This window comes from Spinacia oleracea, chromosome 5 (assembly GCF_020520425.1).
Source record: "Spinacia oleracea cultivar Varoflay chromosome 5, BTI_SOV_V1, whole genome shotgun sequence".
Taxonomy (NCBI): domain Eukaryota; kingdom Viridiplantae; phylum Streptophyta; class Magnoliopsida; order Caryophyllales; family Amaranthaceae; genus Spinacia; species Spinacia oleracea.
Genome location: NC_079491.1, coordinates 86765013 through 86788429, shown reverse-complemented (window position 1 = coordinate 86788429; position 23417 = coordinate 86765013). Strand labels below are relative to the sequence as shown.

At 38.2% G+C, this 23417-nt stretch overlaps 1 protein-coding gene and 1 long non-coding RNA gene across 20 annotated transcripts in view; one reads left to right on the top strand and one right to left on the bottom strand.

Moving 5' to 3' along the window:
- The first annotated feature begins 346 nt into the window (after positions 1-346).
- LOC110798228 (uncharacterized) lies at positions 347-3922 on the top strand. 2 transcript variants are annotated; one of them, XR_008921001.1, is made up of 3 exons: positions 760-1120; positions 3463-3582; positions 3671-3922. It is a non-coding gene; the product is annotated as an uncharacterized lncRNA (long non-coding RNA). The 2 variants fall into 2 exon arrangements; XR_008921000.1 differs by having other exon boundaries at positions 347-1120; positions 3463-3922.
- Positions 3923-8816: 4894 nt separating this feature from the next.
- LOC110798227 (uncharacterized) overlaps positions 8817-23417 on the bottom strand; it is a 41043-nt gene continuing 26442 nt past the window's right edge. For 5 of the 18 annotated variants that reach the window (XM_056827853.1, XM_056827847.1, XM_056827846.1 and 2 more), the window contains 2 exons: positions 19372-19438; positions 14083-16542 (listed from right to left, as the gene is read on the bottom strand). In XM_056827853.1, the coding sequence (XP_056683831.1) occupies positions 14083-16536 (2454 nt within the window). In that variant the 5' untranslated portion in view covers positions 16537-16542; positions 19372-19438. Of the gene's footprint in view, positions 9520-10393; positions 10461-14082; positions 16543-16796; positions 17418-17480; positions 18002-18308; positions 18499-19371; positions 19439-20639; positions 21069-21157; positions 21346-23417 lie in introns of those variants that run through there. The other 13 variants (XM_056827852.1, XM_056827851.1, XM_056827848.1 and 10 more) reach the window with 9 other exon arrangements.

Here is a 23417-nt window from a genome sequence, read left to right as displayed (position 1 = left end):
GTATTAATACATGTACGCTGCAACAAGGGGGCTGCAACAGGGGTTTTTTCTACTAGTGGACTTGGATAATATTTATATTTCCGATACGATCCATATTTCCGTTTCCGAAAATATCATCGTTTCCGGAGTATTCATTTCTTGCCTGTGACTATCTCAGCTCCCACTGAAACCAAGATCCGTCGATTCCGAATATCCATAGATGGAGTATTTAATGCCATTAAATACTTGATCCGTTTACGTACTATTTGTGTGACCCTACTGGTTCAGTCAAGAGTAAGCTGTGGATTAATATCATTAATTCCACTTGAGCTGAAGCGGCCTCTAGCTAGGCATTCAGCTCACTTGATCTCACTGAATTATTAACTTGTTAATTAATACTGAACCGCATTTATTAGACTTAACATTGAATGCATACTTGGACCAAGGGCATTATTTCCTTCAAGCTTCCCTTTAGCTTTTAGAACAACCTTCATACTGACCTTTAGATTTTTTATCCTTCCTTTGATTCCGGCAGTGTTTCCTCTTAGATTCCTTGGTTTTGGCTTATGAATTGGGTAGAACTTTGGTAGTAATTGGGATGGTTCGAATACTTATGCGGGCAGAGTTCTTCTTAACACACTACTACATTTTCGATCAAATGCGACGCCTCTTAATGAGCTAATGCAACGCCTCACCTCAATACCGTTGCATTATGTGTTGCTAATGCAACGACCACTACCAAACCGTGACATTAGTCAATCTAATACGACGACATCTTCTTTACCGTTGCATTAGCCCTTCAAATATTCATGGGCAATTAAATTTGACAAGGCTAATGCAACGGCCGTTGAAAATACCTACAGTCAAATTTATTGGCCGCGCCGAATTCACACTCTTTTCCCCTAAATACTTCGTATAATTTTAAACCGCAATTGAACGTAGAAGAGAGAGAAAATGTAGAGGAGTAAGGAACCCTATTTCCCCTTTCTTACCTCCCGCAACCTTGTTCCGCCGTCCCGCAACCTTCTTCTGCCGTTGAGGGACTCGCCTGTATAATTCGATCTGGTCGTCGCTCCGACAACAATTGCAAGTAAATGTTGCTCCAATTTCAACTGGTATTTCTTTGAAAAGACCTTAAAAGGTTTGTTATTTCTAGTTCCTTCCTTGATTTCCTCTAGTCTTCTCCAATTGTGTAATTCTTTATTCACTGATTAAGAACGAGAGGAAGATGAAAGATTTCAAATGAAGATGAAGGATTTGGGGGTAAATAATACATTTTTGATTCTTTTCTCGTATTAGGGTGTTTTCTTTTCAAATCATATGATGTTAGCCTGATTTTTCCTCTTTTTTCTGGGAATTTGGATATTTGGTCGTTTTGCAACCTTTAATTAGCCCTAATTTCAAGTTAATTGTTCCATTTTCTTCATCTTACTATTTGTTTTGTGACTAATTTTCTGAATAGCATATATAATTGAGAATCTCGGGGTTTTTTTACCCTTCGCTTCTTTTTATCCACTTAAATTAATATTTTTTTCTCTCATAGCGCTTTGATTTCCCTCTTGCTTCAAGTAATTTTGGCAATAATTGGTTTTTGCAGCTTCTAATTGTCATTGCCTACATGTTGATGTATTGTTTATATTATTCATTAGCCGAAATGATCGCGAGAATAATGCCCCTAGGTTGTTATTGAGTTGTTTTTGAATTATTCAGGTTATAATCAAGTTCATCAGTTATTTTTGGCAGGACTGTCCCAAATTACATGTAACTATATATTAATGGCTACACTAAGAGTATGGTTCTGTGATGTTATATTGTTTGTTTACTCCGATGAAGGATTAATGTATCTTTTCAATGATGTGGAAGTTGAGGCGAACTTGATATAGCAAGTTAAGATTCAAATACCTGTTTTTTTGGGGGTGTTCTTTGGGTTAGCTTGCCATTTTGTTTTGTTGCTGCTGCTTTAGTTTGAGTGTCTGGTGTTATTGTTTTATTTGGTTTTCTTGTTGTTTTTGTTTGTTTTGTTGTTGAGGTAGGGTGTCTTCCTTTGTAAATACTTATGGTCACGGTTGTTTTCATATTAACTTATCAAAAAATAATAGATTGCCACCAATACTCAAGGGATAGTTATCATGAACTGTTTGAAGAAAGGGTTAGTTCATTTTGCTATATTACTTTAGGATAGATTAGTGACGAGGCAAGTCAATATTGAATCGTCTGAGTATGCCTAAGAATACATGTGCACATACTTTATAAGCAATAAAATCAATATCTTATCTTTCTTCAGGAAGAAATCAAATCCCCTATTCCGTGATCATGTTTTCTCACTTTGGTATTCTACATTACAAAATCTAGAACTAAAAATATTCTCTTTTTCATACATCAGAAGTATAAATCAGGTTGTAACCGGCTGGAGATTTGGGTTGTGAATAAACCATATTCTGTTTAATAGGAAAGTACTAGCATATGATTAAATATCTAGAACTATAAGTGTTCTCCTTTTCATACATCAGAAGTATAAATCAGGTTGTAACCGGCTGGAGATTTGGGTTGTGAATAAACCATATCCCGTTTAATAGTAAAGTACTAGTATATGATTCTGATATTAATTTAGATTTTGTTATGAGCCAAAATCATGAGCCAGACAGGATAAATGCAGACATGAAAGGGTGTTCTTACATATTTCAAATCTGATGCCGGCCTAATCTAATTTAGTACCCCGTATTAATTTCACATTAGCGATAATTTTCCTTCACTCGCTGAGTTTTGGTGTTAAAATTGAGAGTTGATGTTTAAGTCTTTGGTTGATTTGTTGTTAATTTTGGGAAGGATTTCAGTCTGAATATACATAACCTGCTGAGAAAAAACAATGTATCATAAAGAATACACGTGTACTTGTTTTAATATTAGCTTTCTTATTGAAACCATTGTCAAGCATAAACAAATGGGGAACTCGGCAGTATTAACATAGTGAAAGATGATCATTCACGCACCTCAGGACCTCTGTATTTTCTTAAAAGCTTCAAGCTCTGACCAGTGAGATAGACAACCAAAGAACTTCTCTCCCTCTTAATGGTTTTCTGTGCTTCAAAAATAAATTGCAGGGGTTTGGAAGATTTATCATTGAATAATTAAGGTAGTATGACATGTAAAACTGCAAACTGGTTTCCCCATTTAGTTTCAGAGTTAGTTTTAACCATGTATTCCATGGACTTGTAACCATTGATGTTAGAGTGTTAAGCAACAATGTTGTTCTTTCAGAAGTGCCAAATTCTTTTCCTGCTGCTTCCATGTATAATTGAGTCTCATATAAAATTATACCAATAAGCACATCATTTATAGTCTGCAGAAGTAAGCTGGTCATGTTAGTAGCTGCATCATGCATCTTTATTGTAAAAGATTCCATTTCAATACAGTTGATACATATAAAGTAAAGGGGATCTAACCGCTCCTTTTGTTGTTTTGATTTGTTTAATTTGATCAAAGGACAATTCGACTGTAGAGACCTGTACTGAATGGAATTCTACACCTTCATCCCCTGATCTAATTGGTGTTTTATCATCAGCGATTAAACTTCCCTTTAGCACACTCCATCCATAATCGCAGGTTGTATTGTCCATAATCCATATTATTTATCATGTTTTAGCTAGTGTACCATCTTTAACTTGTGCCCATTCGTGATTTAAACTTGCAGGAGCATGGTGAGCTAAATGGAGAAGAAATGTAGATCTAGCAAATGGAACGGTGGAGGCTCTTGTTTGTTTTGGGGGCATTTTATGATTTCCAGTAATGTTGAATTAGGAGGCTATGGATTTTAGTTTTATGTATTTTTGTCATTAAAAACACTAAATAATTAGTGAACAACTATTTTGTAATGCATGTGTCCTATGGGCACTAATATTGTAATATTACTTTTTAAGTCAATGAAATTCCTTTGTTATTGGCATCATTTCTTAAATAATAATATTATTATTATTTATTATGAATAAATAAACCCGCTGCATTAGGTGCTCGATCAACCGATTTATTTTGACAATAAATTACCGGTGCATTAGGCTAAAACGCGTTGCATTATTTCTTAAAGCCATCGTAGATATCCGTCGCATTAGCTAAAATAATCATCGCATTAGCTAAAATAACCGTCGCATTAGCTAAAATGCCCGTCGCATTAGCTAAAGAACTAATGCGACACCCCATCTAAGGACCGTCGCATTAGATGTTTATCTAATGCGACGGTATTAATTTCCCGTAGCATTAGGTCACTGATCGTCGCATTAGACCTAATGCAACGCCACCGGATGCAAGGGTCATTTGTCGTCGCATTAGGTCTAATGCGACGGTTTTTGATGCCTAATGCAACGATTTTAGGCGTCGCATCTGATAAGAAATGTAGTAGTGACAGGAGCTAATACGTTAGAACTATTATGATTATGGGACAGGACGTCAACAGAAACTTAGTATACCAGAGAGGGAAGAGATAATTCAAAATATCAGAGGAGTGAGACTAAATTGATGATTAAAAACGGGGTGCACAGGGACTGTATTTATAGTGTAGCTAGGTAGCCGAAATTAGATAGATATTTGAAAAGCTCGAGCGCTGGAATATTATAGTGCTTCATAAGATAGGATTTGAAGAGTTTGAGTTTTTGTCAGAATCATTTTGCAGCGCTGGAAAAAAGTGGCGCTCGAATTGAGACGCTGGAATTTTCCAGCGCACGCTATGCCAACGCTAGAAAATTCCAGCTGTGCGCTGGAAAATTCCAGCATAGGCTGATCTGCAGATTTTCAGAAAACTCGATCTTTAACAGCTCATAACTTCTTCATACAAACTCGGATTCTTGCAAATAAAATCTTGTTGGAACGCTATAGAATCCATATTTCTAATGCTGCTAGTCTCGTATTAATGGGCTTCGAAAATCTCGATTTATGGCCCAAAGAGTGGAGGTCGGTCTGTTTCAGCGAAGCCCAAGTAAAAGCCTTATAACTTATTCATTTTAAATCGGATTTGGGCTTATGGTAAGTAACGTGGCCTTATATGTGGTAGGCTCTACATGTACCTAAGAAGGGGAAACACATGACTTATACTTGCTTGACAGAAGCATATGACTAAACAAATCTACTCTAAAACGCACAACATAAAAGCCCAAAAGCCCTTAAGAGTCCCAAATACTACAAAGGCACTGTAAGCCCTTTCTTCTGAAATATTCCCTCCGTCCCAAATTAGTTGTTACACTTATCTTTCCACAAAGTTTTAGGTAATAAGTGTTTGTTTGGTTATCAATTGTTATTTTATTGAAAAAGTAGTTGTGATAGAAGTTAGTGGGGTATTTTTTTCAATTGAATGAGAGAGGATGTGGGGACAAAAAAAATTTAGTGGGAAGAGAGAGACAATATAATAATGGTGGGGTCATTCCTAATCTAAAAGTGTAACAACTAATTTGGGACAGACAAAAAAGGAAAGTGTAACAACTAATCTGGGACGGAGGGAGTACCAGATAAGGACACATGTCCTCATCTCTGAGATCAACAAATCATATGACTAGGGTTATTTGGAACACTTCCCAAAAAACCTAGCCCTATATATAGTTCAAATCCCAAGGTGAAAGGGCAATCAATCAGGGTTACCTACCTTTAACTATTTTTCTCTGCCTTCTCTCTACAAATTACTTATCTCTCTCTCTAGCCAATACTTATTTAGGCATCGGAGGGAATATTCCTATGGGAATATTCTTGTTTTGCAGGTTGCAGGGAAGATCGTGACAGCGCATACTTGATACCTCCGAGGAAAGGGTGACACATCATCACCAACAAAGTTCCCACAATATTTGGGCGCCGTCTGTGGGGAGGTATAGTATCATGGCGGAGCTGCAATCTGATGGTGAGGGGCATAATGACAACTCAGGAGAAAGGTGTCCGCGTGAGAGGATCCAACACCATATTGAAGAGGCTAATCGGATCGCCAATGCCGGGAACACTCTTCGCCGCGTCCAGGAAGCCGAAGTGAGCATTGAGGAAGAGTCGGACTTCGAGGCACCCCCTCCCGGTGGACATTTAAGCCCCAACATAAAGGACACGGTACTGGAGGAAAATCTAGATCTGCCAGTTTCAGTAGGAGCGCTGCGAGAAATCCTAGTCGGATTCCAGCAGCAGATGAATAAAACCATTCAACAGCATATGAGCACCACGCTGCCAGATGAAATACGAAGGAATATGCTGATCTACAATACTGAAAGGACGGCCCCACAAGGACCTTTCTGCCTTAGTGTTAACCGAATAAGCAGAATGCCGAAGGAGAAAGTTCTCGTCCAATAGCTAGCAGAGGAGCCAGTGATTTGGCAGAACGTCCGGTCGGGGACCGTGGCAATCGAGCCCCTCCAGCTTGGCGAGAACAAATAGTCTAGCCAGTTTCTCGAGTGAATCCATCCACCACCTTGCGCCCGTCAATAAGGCGGCAAGAGAACTATGAGGCCGAGTCTAAATTATCGGACACCGGATCAATCCCCGTCATGGAAGACCATCCTTTCTACCCCTCCACTCGAGGGCAAACTCAGATAACCTCTCCCAGAGTGTGGGTGCGTCATCGAATGGCTTCCAGCCGTCGTGAACCTACTTATCACATCCAGCAAGGATTGAATAACCTAACGTTAAGGCACATTAGTACTCCTTTTTGTGAGACTATAATGAACACTCCCAAAGAGCGCAAAGTTAAGACTCCTACTATTGAGGCCTATGACGACACCTTTGACCCGGATATGCACTTAGTTGCATACCGTCACCATATGTACGTACAAGGCACCAATGAGGCTACATGGTGCAAATACTTTCCGGCCACCTTCAAAGGTGTCGCATCCAAATTGTTCGAAAGGCTACCTGCAGGATCAATTGCCTCCTTCAATGAGCTAGATACACTATTTTCCACTAGGTTTATGGCATACAAGGAAGAAAGGAAGATGAGTATGCATCTAGGCCGCATTCAGCAGGGAAAAGACAAATCTTTGTGAAGCTACGTCAAACGCTACAACTTGGAAGCTAGACAAATTCCAAATTTGCCCGATGGCGTCTCCTTCTATAACTTTATCAGGGGCTTAAAGAAGGGATCATTTAAATTTGATTTAGTCAAGATCAGCGTACAAATGATGGCAGAAGTTCTGACGAAGCCGAGGCATTATCCATGCCACAGAAATATGTAGTGTGTCCAAAGACGGAAATATTGGGGAAGCAATGGACTCGTCCGGGAAAAAGGAAAGGAATGATCGGAAAATCACACGGGTCAACGACACCTGGGCACTATCTAAAGAACAAGCTAGACTCCACCTCTCCTAGACAAAAGAGGAGACAACCACAAGAAAGGAATTTTTGAGTATAACACGGATCTCCTTACCATTCTGGTAGACGTAGGGATTAGATTCGACCTAGAGCGGCCTTTTCCAATGAAATCTCCCGCTGAGAGTCGGGATCCGAAGTTATACTGCCAGTTTCACGAAGATATAGGTCATGATACCAAAAACTGTAGGAGTCTGAAAAGGGCTCTGGACGGGCTGGCTTCAAAGGGCACTTGAAAAATTATCTACAGAGGAACACTCACGGCAAAGGAAAAAGCCATTATAAGAAGAACAAGTAACCCGTTTCAGCTGGAGAAGGAAATCATACTGAAGGGGGGTTTGTAGCTGTCATATCAGGAGGCCCTGCCTCCGGGGGACCAACCATGAGGGGACAGAAAGACTATGCTCGTCGATTGGGACAAGTAATGCTATCAGGGAAGTCACCAATGGATCCATTCCCCCGGATTGAAATATGCGAGTCCGATGGAGGACGCATAGGCACTACACATGATGATCCACTAGTCATAGAAATCAAGATCTCTAACATTAGAGTAAAGCGTATACTTATAGATACAGGAAGTTCATTTGACATAATGAGTATGGAGTGCTTAAGCCGTCTATTTCAGGATCCTAATACTATCGAAAGCATTCACTATCCCATCATCGGCTTTGGAGGAAGCATCATACACCCCGTAGGCGTCATAACCCTACCAGTACGAATAGGGGGACACAGCGATGGACGGAAGATGGTTGTGAACTTTCTGATTGTCAAATACTTAACAACATACAATGTCATTCTGGGACGCCCTACTCTCAACAAGATAAAAGTTGTGGTTGTCACTCATTTAATGCTCTTAAAGTACGTATGTGACGACGGTTCGATAGGAACTATTCATGGAGATCACCAAGAAGCACGAGACTGCTATCTAACTATTCCCAACCCGTCCACATGGAGGAAGGAGCCGGCCGGAACCGGAGTCAAAAGAAAGCACGAAGAGAGTTCCCCAGCAGCTGAAAAAGGTATCTCTGTCAAGATAGAAGAAAGTGGATAGATGATAGCCCACTCAATAGACTAGTCAAGTACTATGTAAGAGCCAACAAAACGACCGGTATTATGTAAGAGCCAACATAACCGCCAGTAGCATGTAAGAGCCAACAACACGACCGATATTATGTAAGAGCCAACAAAACGGTCATAGCCTGTAAGAGCCAACAAAACTGCCAATCTTTGTAAAAGGCCAAACAAAAACGGTCATATTTCGTTAGCTAAGGCAGTTGAGGTATTTGCATCAATTGTGAGCTAAATTTATATGGCATAATAAGACGTCTAACAGATAAAAATTCTTACCTATAAAATGACGTAAAACGCAAATATCGACTCAACAAGATAGTCAATCAACACTGATGCCTTCTCACTGACGGCGCCAGAAAAACTAATTGGTTGACGGCCTTAGAAGTGGCCTAAATTAGCGCCCAATTAGGCTGATCACCTAAAACACTGGGGTTGCCTTCTAAATATGGGTAAAAAAGCCCATTCCAAAACCAAAACATGTGTCTGCAAAGAGTTGAATAAAAACAAGACATAGGACATAAAAGGTCAACAGTGCACAGAAGGCACAATAATTCATACATGCGCTCAAAGCGCAGAATATCCAAATAAAAAGTGCCTAAGACACCAATGTTAATACAAGCGCTAATGGCTCTACGAAAACAACAAGTCAAGGAAAAATTCTAGGGACAAGGAGCGGTCGAACTGCCATCATAGAAGTCTTGTTCGGCTGGGGAGTTTACCTCCTCTTCCTCCTCTTCCTCCACGTTCTCCTCTTCTCCGTCACTGACGAATTCAGGAGGATCAAGTCCGAGGCGCTGAGCTTCCAGGACGGCCATTTGATACGAAATCCGACGCCTGGACCAGGAGAAGTGTAACACCCCCAATTTCAATACCTGTTTAAGACTTATAGCGGAAGCATAAAATAATAAATTAAGGGTATTACCGCCACATTTAGGTTACAACCCAAATATAAGGCTATATTATCCATCAATAATCCAACCTTTATAAATAAACCAACATTGTCACAATCAGATAACTTAAACCATCTACCCAAAATGTCGTTATAAACTGAATTAAATAAAATCCAACTGATTGTCTTTAGGTGATCTACGTTATTAATAACTTGCTACTACTGCTGTGAAACGGTCGCTCGTGACGTGCCATGCATACCTGTAAATTGGAAAAACATATACAGAAAAGAAACCACAAATCAGTGGAAATTGAGTAAGTACTACTTCACCCTGTAAAACAATTTTCGAAAACCTTTTTCTTACTTTGGAAAACACTTTATCTTAAAACATTTCATGCACAACTAGCACGTAACAAGCACACGCACTCAGTCCATAATTAACAATTAATTAATTACTTAGAGGTAAGAGAACAAGATAATTCCACCATAATTGTAGTTCGAGACTACCACCCTAATGGGTGTAAACACCAAAATAGGTCTTAGTCCTTAAGTGTGCACACCCCCCAGTGAGTATTTTGAACTCAAAGGAGTAGAATAAGCCTAGGTCGTGCTAGTTAGCTCCGACTATAATATTAAGACACGATGTGTCATACCACCAATGTGTTCATCATCTTAGGGGATCCTGCCTAAGATGTCTTACCGACCAAGTGTATTACATTTTAAGTACTTATATTTTAATAGGGAGTGCCGGTGATCATATACGAACAAGTAGCTTAATTATTCCATCGTATCATCATAAAACCAAGATCAACCACTTATTATCCTCCACTGAATGATTAACGTGGGCGCAAGGGAGGGTTAGCTTGCTACCACTTTTAAACATTCTATCACATGCTAAATTACGTACTTGCAATACATTAAATCTAGGAGTATAGCTCATAAGTAAATCACCAATTTGACTACAGTCATTGTTTATCAAACCCCATCAATAAAACATGTATCATGTAATTATACGAACCACATATCATAATAATTCCCATATTCATATACTATACAAATAGCATGTCGCACATATTCACGTCAAAACCATATTTCTTTACAGGGTTTAGTAAAGTGGTGAACGTAGTAGCTTACCTTATTAAGCTTAGCTTCACAAATCACAAACACGAACACTAGTAGTGATCTTCCCGCTCTACGGACTCTACAAACAAGTATACATCGTATATTAGGAGCTATCTATCTAGTATTTTTAGTACCCTAAGCTTTCGTATATTACCAATATTAGCGTCACGTGTTGTATAGTATATATCTATCAGCATAATAATTCATAGTGGGTATATTATAGTGATTGTTCTCTAGGTTTAAGAAAGACTTTAATATAAGAAAACATCACCCGTAACAGCGTCAATACTACTACTCTATTTATTAATTTATTTGTTTTACCAAAATATCAGGACTTTTAGAAGAGTAATAATAGAATAAGAGAAGTTTGATCATGGTTAAGATAAGGATGTTGCCGCCAAAATTACAACTACCTAGTTGAGTGAAACTATGAAATGCGATATATATATATATGAACGAGAGACCAACTTTGGTTGATTATCGTACCTCTTTTTATTGACGGTTCTTAGAGAGGAATGGTCGGTTACGAAGAGGGTCGTGAGGACTATGAACTAGTGCTTTTTCGCGGTGGTTTCGAGGGTGGTTTGATGGTGTTTCGGTGAAGCCGAAAGTGGCTAGAAATCAATTTCGGCGATCGAGGTTTTCTTGCGGAGCTTTCTGGTGGTATTTGAGAGTATAAGGTTTTTTTGTTTTGCAAAACTAGTGTATTAGGGTTTCTGACTATTATTTATAGGGAGGGGTTCAAGAGATAGAAGTTACGATTTAGCGGTAGATAAGCATTATCTGTTCTAGCTTATCAGTTTGTTACAAAGTTAAATAAGGTTTGTAATTCAAATCTCCAATTTGGATAGGGAATTAGGAATGCACGTAGTTAGCTTCAAAATAGGAATTAGTTGTAAAGATATGCTTAGGGAGTTCTAGTATGGATAGAGGTCTAAGAATCTAGGATAAATACGTTAAGCTTCCTAGAATATAGGTAAATACAAGTGAGAAAAATAAATGGTTAAGGATGCTCCACTACAATATACTTTCTTCAACATTGATTTATTAATTTGGTAAGGTAAAAGAACCGTAATACACATAAGTGAAGCTTACTGAGTAATTTATTATGGTGGATATTTAAAGTGCATAAATAATATTAATAGCTAACTTTGTAAGGGAGTAGGAAACTAGTTTTAAAATACGGTACAAAGTATTTAGTATAAAGTATTACTATGTATTCAAGATGATAAATATTATTTTTGATAGTAAAATACGGATATTACAATCTATCCTCCTTAAAGAAAGATTCGTCCTCGAATCTTAGATGAAATAAAGAAAGATTATTTTTGATAGTAAAATACGGGATATTACAATCTAGTAAAATACGGGATATTACAATCTATTAAAATACGGGATATTACAATCTATCCTCCTTAAAGAAAGATTCGTCTTCGAATCTTAGATAATAAATGTAATTTTAGCTTATTATTGGTGAAAAAGAGTTAAAATATATCCTCCTTAAAGGGAGTTACGTCCCCGTAACTCTAATACGTACCTAGGAAAACAATTCAGGGTATCTTTGTCTCATGGTGTCTTCTGCTTCCCAGGTAGCCTCTTCGGTTTGATGGTTCGACCATAAGACTTTTATTATTTTCACCTCCTTATTTCTTGTTTTTCTAACTTTCTCATCCAATATTTTTATGGGTTTCTCTTCATAAGTCAAGGTCTCATCCAATTCTACTATTTCTGGCTCAATCACATGCGACGGATCATGGATATACTTCTTGAGTTGTGAAATGTGAAAAACGTCATGCACCTTAGACAACTCGGTTGGCATGGCGAGTCTATAAGCAACTTCTCCAACTCTTTCTAACACTTCATAGGGGCCAATATACCTCGGGCTAAGTTTTCCCTTTTTACCAAATCTCATAACACCTTTGGTTGGTGAAACTTTCAACAACACCTTTTCTCCTACTTCAAAGACAGCTTGGCGACGATCCTGATCAGCATATGATTTCTGTCTATCTTGTGCTGCTTTCATCCTCTCTTGAATAATTCGTACTTTCTCAACTGTGTCATGCAAATACTCAGGGCCTAGCACCACTTGGTCAGTCATATCACTCCAACATAACGGGCTTCTACATTTTCTTCCATAGAGAGCTTCATAAGGAGCCATTCCTATACTTGCATGGTGGCTATTATTATAGGAAAATTCTACTAAGTCCAATTGCTCTTCCCACGAACCTTTAAAATCGATGGCGCAGGCTCTAAGCATGTCTTCTAAGGTCTGAATGGTTCTCTCAGTCTGTCCGTCTGTTGCTGGGTGAAATGCAGTACTATACTTCAATTGCGTTCCAAATGCCAAATGTACTTTCTCCCAAAAAATTCGAAAGAAATCTTGCATCTCTATCAGAAACAATGCTTTCAGGTACACCATGGTGCTTCACAATATTCTTTACATACGCAGCTGCCATTTGCTCCATCGACCATGTATCTTTCATTGGAATGAACCTAGCAGTCTTGGTCAAACGATCTACTACGACCCAAATAGTGTTCTTTCCGGTTTTAGTCAGAGGTAAGGCAGTCACAAAATCCATAGATATCGAATCCCACTTCCATTTTGGAACATCTAATGGCTGAAGTAATCCCTTAGGTTTGCTTCTCTCAGCTTTTACCTTCTGGCATGTCATACATCTAGAGACAAATTCAGCTACTTCCCTCTTCATTCTAGGCCACCAAAAATGTTGCTTGAGGTCTTTATAAAGCTTGTCGCCTCCGGGGTGTACCGAGTATGGCGTGAAATGTCCTTCTTTCATCAACTGGTTCTTTATTTCTTCACACTTCATTGGAACACACCATCGACCCTCATAGCGAATGCTACCATCATCATGCATCTTAAAAGGTCCTATTTCACCGTTCTCCATTTTGGACATCACCCTTTTTAGCTTGACATCATCTGGTTGACCACTTCTAATCTTCTCAAATATGGTAGGGGTAATAGTCATAGAATATAGTTTTATTTCAGATTCCACCTCTCCATGCTCCTTAATCTCCAAGTTCAACCTCGAGAATTCCTCACACAACTTATCTGGGAGTACCCACATAGAATTGACTGAATGACTGGATTTCCTGCTCAACGCATCCGCCACTACATTGGCTTTTCCCTCATGGTATTGGATCTCAAGATCATAATCTTTGATAAGTTCTAGCCATCTCCTCTGCCTCATATTCAGCTCTTTCTGTGTGAAAATATACTTAAGGCTCTTATGGTTTGTGAATATCTTGCAGGTTACCCCATACAAATAGTGTCTCCATATCTTGAGTGCAAAAACGACTGCAGCTAACTCCAGGTCATGAGTAGGGTAATTTTCCTCAAACGGTTTCAATTGTCTAGAAGCATAAGCCACAACTTTACCATTTTGCATAAGAACACACCCTAAACCTTTCTTTGAAGCATCACTATAAACATCAAATCCTTCATCTCCAGATGGCAATGTCAGCACCGGGGCTGTGGTTAACCTTGTTTTCAACTCTTGAAAAGATTCTTCACATTTATCATCCCATTGAAACTTCACAGTTTTCTTCATAAGGTTGGTAAGGGGTCTCGCAATTCTCGAAAAGTCTTTCACAAATCTACGGTAATAACCAGCTAAACCCAAAAAGCTACGAATCTCAGTCACATTAGTTGGTTTAGGCCAACTCATTACAGCTTGAACCTTTTAGGGGTCTACAGAAACTCCTTCTTTTGATATGATATGACCTAGGAAAGCTACTTCCTTCTTCCAGAATTCACACTTAGATAGTTTTGCATAAAATCTTTTCTCTCTCAAGGTCTCTAAAATCACACGCAGGTGTTGTTCATGATCTTCAGGGGTTTTAGAGTATATCAAAATATCATCAATGAATACTACCACAAATTGATCAAGGTAGGGTCTAAATACACGATTCATGAGGTCCATAAAAACAGCTGGGGCATTGGTTAACCCAAATGGCATAACTGTGAACTCATAATGGCCATACCTTGTTCTAAAAGCAGTCTTTGCCACGTCTTTTTCCGCAATTTTCAACTGATGGTACCCAGATCTCAAGTCAATCTTAGAGAAGGTTCCAGCACCCTTCAACTGGTCAAAAAGGTCATCTATACGAGGCAATGGATACTTGTTTTTGATCGTGACTTGATTTAGCTCCCTATAATCTATACATAACCTCAGGCTTCCATCCTTCTTCTTCACGAAGAGCACAGGGGCTCCCCATGGTGACACGCTTGGCCTAATATATCCCTTATTCAATAAATCTTCTATCTGATCCTTCAATTCCTTCGTCTCAGCAGGGGCCATACGATAAGGTGCTTTAGAAATTGGTGCAGTTCCTGGAATCAGCTCTATGGTGAACTCAACCTCTCTATCCGGGGGAATATCTGGAATATCCTCAGGAAATACATCAGGAAACTCCTTAACAACAAGAATATCACTTAATTCACTATCTTCTCTCCCCAAATCTTGAATCTGACACAGGTAGGCTTCTTGTCCTTTTCTAAGGTACTTATGCATAGCTAAGGCTGATATGATCTTCACCCCAGGTTTGGTTACAATGCCCTGGTAGGATATTCTATTCCCATTTGGACCTTTCAGAACAACCTTTTGATCATGACACTCTATCCGGGCCCTATATTTTCCCAACCAATCCATTCCCAATATGACATCTAAATCATCAAGATTGAACTCTATAAGGTCTCCTGGTAGTATAGTCCCGCTAATGTTTATTGAAACATCCTTGTAAAGTTTTCTACATGACACTACCTCCCCAGTTGGAATAGAAATTTGAGCAGAAATTTGAGAAGAAGGTTCTAGACCTAACTTCTTAACTAGGGCAGATGATATGAATGAATGTGAAGCTCCAGAATCAAAAAGTACATGTGCAGGAATAGAGTTTATAAGAAAAGTACCAGTCACCACATTAGCCTCTCCATTAGCCTGAGCTTGGTTCATCACAAAAATCCTTCCCTTGTTGCCACCATTCACATTCCCATTGTTGTTATTCGGGGTAGACAAGGTCTTGTTAGGGTCATTTTGAGCAGATTGGCTCCCTGAAGGGTTCCGTTGGTTGTTGTTGTTCCTGAAATTGTTCTGCCTCCCTTGTTGGTGCTGACCACCATTTTGCTTAGCATAACACTCGAACTCACGATGTCCCATCTTCTTGCAACCAAAGCACTGCACAGCATTTCCCTTACAATCAACTCCTGGGTGGTCCTTACTACACTGCTTGCAATAGTAGTGTCTCTCATTTCTTTTTCCGTTCCCATTCCCATACTTCTGGTTCTGCCCTTGGTTTTGGGGTTTCCCTCCATTGTTTCCTCGATAATTGTTGTTATTTCCATGGTATCCTCTACCCGAACCCTGATCACCATTGTTGTACCTAGCCCTTTTATCCCCATAGCCTCCAGAATTTCCCCCATTCTGATTGTTGTTCCTCGAATCTTCCTCCTTTCTCTTACCCCTAGACTTGATTTCCTCCTCTAGCTTCTCAACTCTGTAGTGACTCGCTGCGCTAACATAAGCTTCTTGCAAGGTTTGGCATCTCAAAACAATCACAACCTTCTGGGTGTCAAAGTTCAAACCTCGAATGAATTTGTTTGCCTTAGCTCTCTCATCTGGGACCATGGTAGGTGAAAACCTAGCTAGCTCTAGGAACTTGGAATGATATCCCTGGACAGACATGTTTCTCTGCCTAAGGTTAGCAAACTCATCGAATTTCTGCATTTTGACATGTTCAGGGTAAAACCTATCCCTCATAGCATCCTTAAAGGCCTCCCAGTTAAATCCATGTCCAGCAACTAGGTCATCTCGGGAGGTGGACCACCAAATATCAGCTTCTGCCTTAAGATAATAGGTTGCAGAAGGGATTCTCTCTTCCTCAGGGCACCCTATAGCCTCAAACAGTTTATCAAATTCACGGATCCAGTTTTCTAGGATACTAGGGTCCTCTTCACCTTGGAAGTAAGGTGGGTTTCTACTGGCAACTTTCTTAGCATAGTCAGGATTGTTGTTTCCATTGTTGTTGTTGTTGTTGTTGTTCAACAAAGCAGCTCCTAAGGTTTGGGTCAGTTCTGTGAGTTGCTGAAGTCGTGCAGCCAACTCAGCATTAGTGGGAGGACGATTGTTTCTTCCTGACATGGTTATCTGCATAAAAGGATTGATGTATTCCTCAATTAATTACTTTTCTCTTCTAGTTTACGTGTACATTCAGACAATTTAATCACAGACAATTTCCACCAGACAAAATTTACAAAGATTTCCACCTCATGTAATTCAAGAAAATATCCAACACGTAAAACTAATAATAATTCTCTTTGTCATTTCAATAATATAATCAATTGGCATCGAATATCCCAATAGGGTTCGTCCATTAATGAAAGCAAACTTAACTAAACAAGTAACAAAAAAAAAAAACTAATAAATTAAAATGTACCCTTGGTCAAAATAAACTATTCCTATGACTACTTCTATTCCATGAGTGGCCACATAGCCCCACTACTAAGTCTTTTCAAAATTTCACTCATCAAACTCTTCTTCGGGATCTTCTTCCTCGGGGTCTTCTTCTTCAGGGTCTTCTTCTTCAGGGTCTTCTTCTATTGGGAGGTCCACTCGCATATCATCTTCCACTTCATCTCTCTCACCTCCCATTCCTTCATTCTCTAACGCGAGTGGTTCCGCATCGATTACCTCCCCCATCTCATCTTCAGGTTCCCATTTTGACCAAGCCTCCATCAACCTCGTTGAGACATACTCAATGGTAAGGAACCATTGACCCTCATATCTGTATTTGGTTCTGTGAGAACGTCATCGTACATTTCAATGATTGGGATCCAAGGCTCATAGCGTTATATGGTTTTGAGTAAGACGTCTATTATTCTAGAGTGTGTGTCATAGTTGTTCAGGCCTCCTAGGAGATCTCCCCATTCTTCACAACGTTCCTTTACTCTTTCTACATAGGGAGGTATGTCCTCATGTTGTCCCATCCTTAGGTTGTAGGGGTACATTGGGTGGTCCTCCATCTATCACAATAAAATAAAAACTAATCACTTACCCCCTTTATCCCATTATTAGAATTCTAAACATATAATAATCAATTATAAATCAAAATAGAAAAAATCATACAGATGTATCCAAATTTATCATCAGTAACAACCATCATTTGAAATTTTATTTTCGAGTAGATATATGTCCAACACTCCAAACTATAATTCGACTCATGGTTATTTAACATAACTCAAAATAATTCCTAAATAAAAATTCATTTAACTTCATCTCCAAAAATAGGGCATTTACTGAGGACTTCCGTATTGTCGCTCAACATAATATCAATCTTTTCCCCAGAACAGAAAGCGCAAAAACATCCAGTTATGCTAGACAGATTTGGTAGTGGCATATCCTTTATCTCTAAGTTCTCTTCTTGGTTTCTTGAAGATGCAGGAGGGGACATAGGCTCTACTTTAATCACTTCATATACTTCATGTTTAACGAGTGTAACACCATATAAATCTTCTATATATTTTACCCACACATCTTCTCCTTGTACCCAAGCATCAAACTCTTCGAGTATGTTCTTGTAATTAGGCAAGTAGGGTGTAAAACTCATCTACAACACAAAATACTAACATGTAAACACATAATAAAATACAAAAATAGATAGCACATAAAAGCATGATAAACGTCGCTCAATCTCACAAACGGCTTTGCCAATTTTTTAATTCTTAATTAATTCATCTTAAAGATCCTAATACTTATTTAACATTTACCAATTTAGTCCTAAAACCTATTGCTCTGATACCAATTTGTAACACCCCCAATTTCAATACCTGTTTAAGACTTATAGCGGAAGCATAAAATAATAAATTAAGGGTATTACCGCCACATTTAGGTTACAACCCAAATGTAAGGCTATATTATCCATCAATAATCCAACCTTTATAAATAAACTAACATTGTCACAATCAGATAACTTAAACCATCTACCCAAAATGTCGTTATAAACTGAATTAAATAAAATTCAACTGATTGTCTTTAGGTGATCTACGTTATTAATAACTTGCTACTACTGCTGTGAAACGGTCGCTCGTGACGTGCCATGCATACCTGTAAATTGGAAAAACATATACAGAAAAGAAACCACAAATCAGTAGAAATTGAGTAAGTACTACTTCACCCTGTAAAACAATTTTCGAAAACCTTTTTCTTACTTTGGAAAACACTTTATCTTAAAACATTTCATGCACAACTAGCACGTAACAAGCACACGCACTCAGTCCATAATTAACAATTAATTAATTACTTAGAGGTAAGAGAACAAGATAATTCCACCATAATTGTAGTTCGAGACTACCACCCTAATGGGTGTAACCACCAAAATAGGTCTTAGTCCTTAAGTGTGCACACCCCCCAGTGAGTATTTTGAACTCAAAGGAGTAGAATAAGCCTAGGTCGTGCTAGTTAGCTCCGACTATAATATTAAGACACGATGTGTCATACCACCAATGTGTTCATCATCTTAGGGGATCCTGCCTAAGATGTCTTACCGACCAAGTGTATTACATTTTAAGTACTTATATTTTAATAGGGAGTGCCGGTGATCATATACGAACAAGTAGCTTAATTATTCCATCGTATCATCATAAAACCAAGATCAACCACTTATTATCCTCCACTGAATGATTAACGTGGGCGCAATGGAGGGTTAGCTTGCTACCACTTTTAAACATTCATCACATGCTAAATTACGTACTTGCAATACATTAAATCTAGGAGTATAGCTCATAAGTAAATCACCAATTTGACTACAGTCATTGTTTATCAAACCCCATCAATAAAACATGTCTCATGTAATTATACGAACCACATATCATAATAATTCCCATATTCATATACTATACAAATAGCATGTCGCACATATTCACGTCAAAACCATATTTCTTTACAGGGTTTAGTAAAGTGGTGAACGTAGTAGCTTACCTTATTAAGCTTAGCTTCACAAATCACAAACACGAACACTAGTAGTGATCTTCCCGCTCTACGGACTCTACAAACAAGTATACATCGTATATTAGGAGCTATCTATCTAGTATTTTTAGTACCCTAAGCTTTCGTATATTACCAATATTAGCGTCACGTGTTGTATAGTATATATCTATCAGCATAATAATTCATAGTGGGTGTATTATAGTGATTGTTCTCTAGGTTTAAGAAAGACTTTAATATAAGAAAACATCACCCGTAACAGCGTCAATACTACTACTCTATTTATTAATTTATTTGTTTTACCAAAATATCAGGACTTTTAGAAGAGTAATAATAGAATAAGAGAAGTTTGATCATGGTTAAGATAAGGATGTTGCCGCCAAAATTACAACTACCTAGTTGAGTGAAACTATGAAATGCGATATATATATATATATGAACGAGAGACCAACTTTGGTTGATTATCGTACCTCTGTTTATTGACGGTTCTTAGAGAGGAATGGTCGGTTACGAAGAGGGTCGTGAGGACTATGAACTAGTGTTTTTTCGCGGTGGTTTCGAGGGTGGTTTGATGGTGTTTCGGTGAAGCCGAAAGTGGCTAGAAATCAATTTCGGCGATCGAGGTTTTCTTGCGGAGCTTTCTGGTGGTATTTGAGAGTATAAGGTTTTTTTGTTTTGCAAAACTAGTGTATTAGGGTTTCTGACTATTATTTATAGGGAGGGGTTCAAGAGATAGAAGTTACGATTTAGCGGTAGATAAGCATTATCTGTTCTAGCTTATCAGTTTGTTACAAAGTCAAATAAGGTTTGTAATTCAAATCTCCAATTTGGATAGGGAATTAGGAATGCACGTAGTTAGCTTCAAAATAGGAATTAGTTGTAAAGATATGCTTAGGGAGTTCTAGTATGGATAGAGGTCTAAGAATCTAGGATAAATACGTTAAGCTTCCTAGAATATAGGTAAATACAAGTGAGAAAAATAAATGGTTAAGGATGCTCCACTACAATATACTTTCTTCAACATTGATTTATTAATTTGGTAAGGTAAAAGAACCGTAATACACATAAGTGAAGCTTACTGAGTAATTTATTATGGTGGATATTTAAAGTGCATAAATAATATTAATAGCTAACTTTGTAAGGGAGTAGGAAACTAGTTTTAAAATACGGTACAAAGTATTTAGTATAAAGTATTACTATGTATTCAAGATGATAAATATTATTTTTGATAGTAAAATACGGATATTACAAGAAGTCCTTACCCTTCATCTCCTGGTCCCAAGCCCGCTGAGCACCTTCCAAGACGACTTCCTCCCCCAGCTTGAAGGAACAAGCGACCTCTCCCCGGGTAGCATCCACTTCACCCTGAGTAGCCTGAAGCTTCTTCTCTAGGGCATCCACCTTTGTGAAGAAATTGGCAACCCGCTCAGAAACAACAGCGTACCCAGCCTTGAGATCAACTAGCTTCCCCTCATGCTCCTTGAGCTTTGCCTCATTGGCTTCGGCATCTGCCTCGGCTTGCTGAAGAGCGGAAGCCTGCGACCTGATGACCATGTCCATTTCATCACGGATTAGCTCCGCCTTCTTTTTGGCGTACTTATCGTGATTCTCAATTTGATCCTTGTGATCCAGCAGCTCCTGGTGCATGGCCCCAAGGCGTCGAACCTAGCCTCGGCGAACCTGATGAAAAGCTGTACAAAGAATAAACAAACCAGTTACCTAAGGTGTCCAGGGAACCTGATAAATCAATTGAAAGAAAAATAAGTCTCTAAAGACTCACATCCAGCACAAGGGACTGCATAGCCCCAAAAAACCCTTCTCCAATCCCTGGAAGGGATCTCACATATTCCTTAGGAATCACCGCATAAACGGAGGAAAGAATTTTATCCTTTTCCTCCGAGCTAAAGCCGTCGGAAGAGGGAATCTGTGCCACCTCGGCCTTCCTCATCCATTGAAAATCAAAGCCAACTGCATTGACATATAACACGAGCATTAGCAAGAGACTACTAAGTAAACAAGATTGTAATAACTCTGACTTTCAGCAGCTTTCAATTTGGTGTTAAAGTATGTTTATTACCTTAATTTCGCTCTTAAATGACTCTTGAAAATTAATTTGAAAATTAGGATTTCGAGTTTGTTATTCTAAAATAATTTGCTGAATATCGACGAGTGATTATAAAATTAAGATTTCTACTTTAAAACGAATTTGCAATTTAGTTTTGATAATATGTTTTCCTAAATGAGTAAAAAACATTATAATTAAAATTGATACGAATTTTTTTTAATTTTTAAGTATATTTATATTTTAGCTTTAAAAATAAATAAATTATATTGTTAACTTAATTATGTAATTCATTCCTATTATTTTATTCTATATGTGTCATCTCTAGAAAAATCGAGAGACCCTTTTATTTTTATTTCTCTCTCTTGGGCCTCACTCTCACCTGACACCGTCTCTCACCCTCTGACTCACGGAAACTCTCTCTCTCCACCCTCGTTGCTTCTGTCCTCTATCGCCACCGCCGAAGCTGTTGCCCCCCCGGACGATCTCCCCTCGCAGTTTTCCTTGTCGGCGAGATTTCTAGGGCTTTGGGGGGATAGTGTTTGAATGTTGTTGCTTCCATTGCTCTCCTCAACTTCCGTCTCTCCTCTTTCTCCACTGCTGTGAGCCGACGCCGAGGTTGCTATGGTTGTTGCTGAGGCTACTTCCTCATAACTTGGTAATCTCTTTATCTCTTGTTCATTAAACTATTGAATTGAAATAAAATCCCCAAATTGAGCAAACCCTAATTAAATTCATTTTTCTCTCTCTTCTTGTTTGGGTGCTCTGCTTCTCCATTTCCGTTGATTGATGTGGTTGTGATTCCCTAATTGGTTGTTGTTGTCAATAATGCCCTACTTTCCCTAGCTCCCCTTGTCGGTGTCCTCTTTCTCCTTCGAGCACTTCCACCTCTGGTCACGAGCGTCACCCAGCTCTGGCTCGCCACGGTTGTTGTTGGCAGTGTTTTTGTCTTTGATTCTCGTTGTTGCTCCTTGTCGTTGTTGTCTTCCTTCCTGCTTTCGATTTTTTTGAAGGTATAAATTCAAACTCAATTAAATTTTCATCTATTTTAGTTATCCTGATTCAGTTGTATTAGCTTATGGAATTAATTGTTATTGAGTTCTTACTTTGATTTCATTGATATGATTTTGGTTATTGAATTAAACTGGTTTTTGATAATTTATTAAAGTGACTCTGATTAATGTTTCTTGATACAAAGAAGGGTTCTAAATGAAAATATGTTTGAGTTTTTCCAAATTAATTAATTTAATCAAATGAGTATTTGAATTATGATTTGAATCATAATCCACGTCGAGCAATCCCATTCAGTTTTATATTAAGTGAAAGGCATTCTATATTAGTCTTTAAATGAATTTTGGAGGGATTATTTCTAAAAGAATTCAATTTAGTTATAACTCGGTTTAAATGAATGTTTTATTTATTGTTGGCTTTATTTGTGGAGGTAAGTTTTCGGTTATAGAATAAGGAGAGTGGGATTATGGAGTTAGGATCAAATGTATAAGCACTCATAGATTATGTGTCAGTGAACGAAGGTACACATCGTCCAACAAACTTTAATATTTGAAAATATATCTTGAGTTTAAGTATTATATATATATATATATATATGTATATATATACATATATATATAAACATATATATATATATATAAACATATATATATATATATATATATATATATATATATATATATATATATACATATGTATGTATAGATTGAATGTTGTTTTGAAATCGAATGTTATGTTGCGAATTAAATTATGTCTTGCAAAACTGAATCTATTTGCAAATTGATTTGTTCTTTGCAAAATGAATTTGATTGTAATGCTTTCAAGAATCATGTTTCTGTTAAACGAGTGTTTGTGTCAATGAGAACCCAAGTGAGAGATGGTTTGAGTTGAGGCATTGAGCGGCTAGAGAATTGAGTTCATTGAGTATCTTGAGATCGAACTTGGGAATCGTAAGATATGTGAAAGA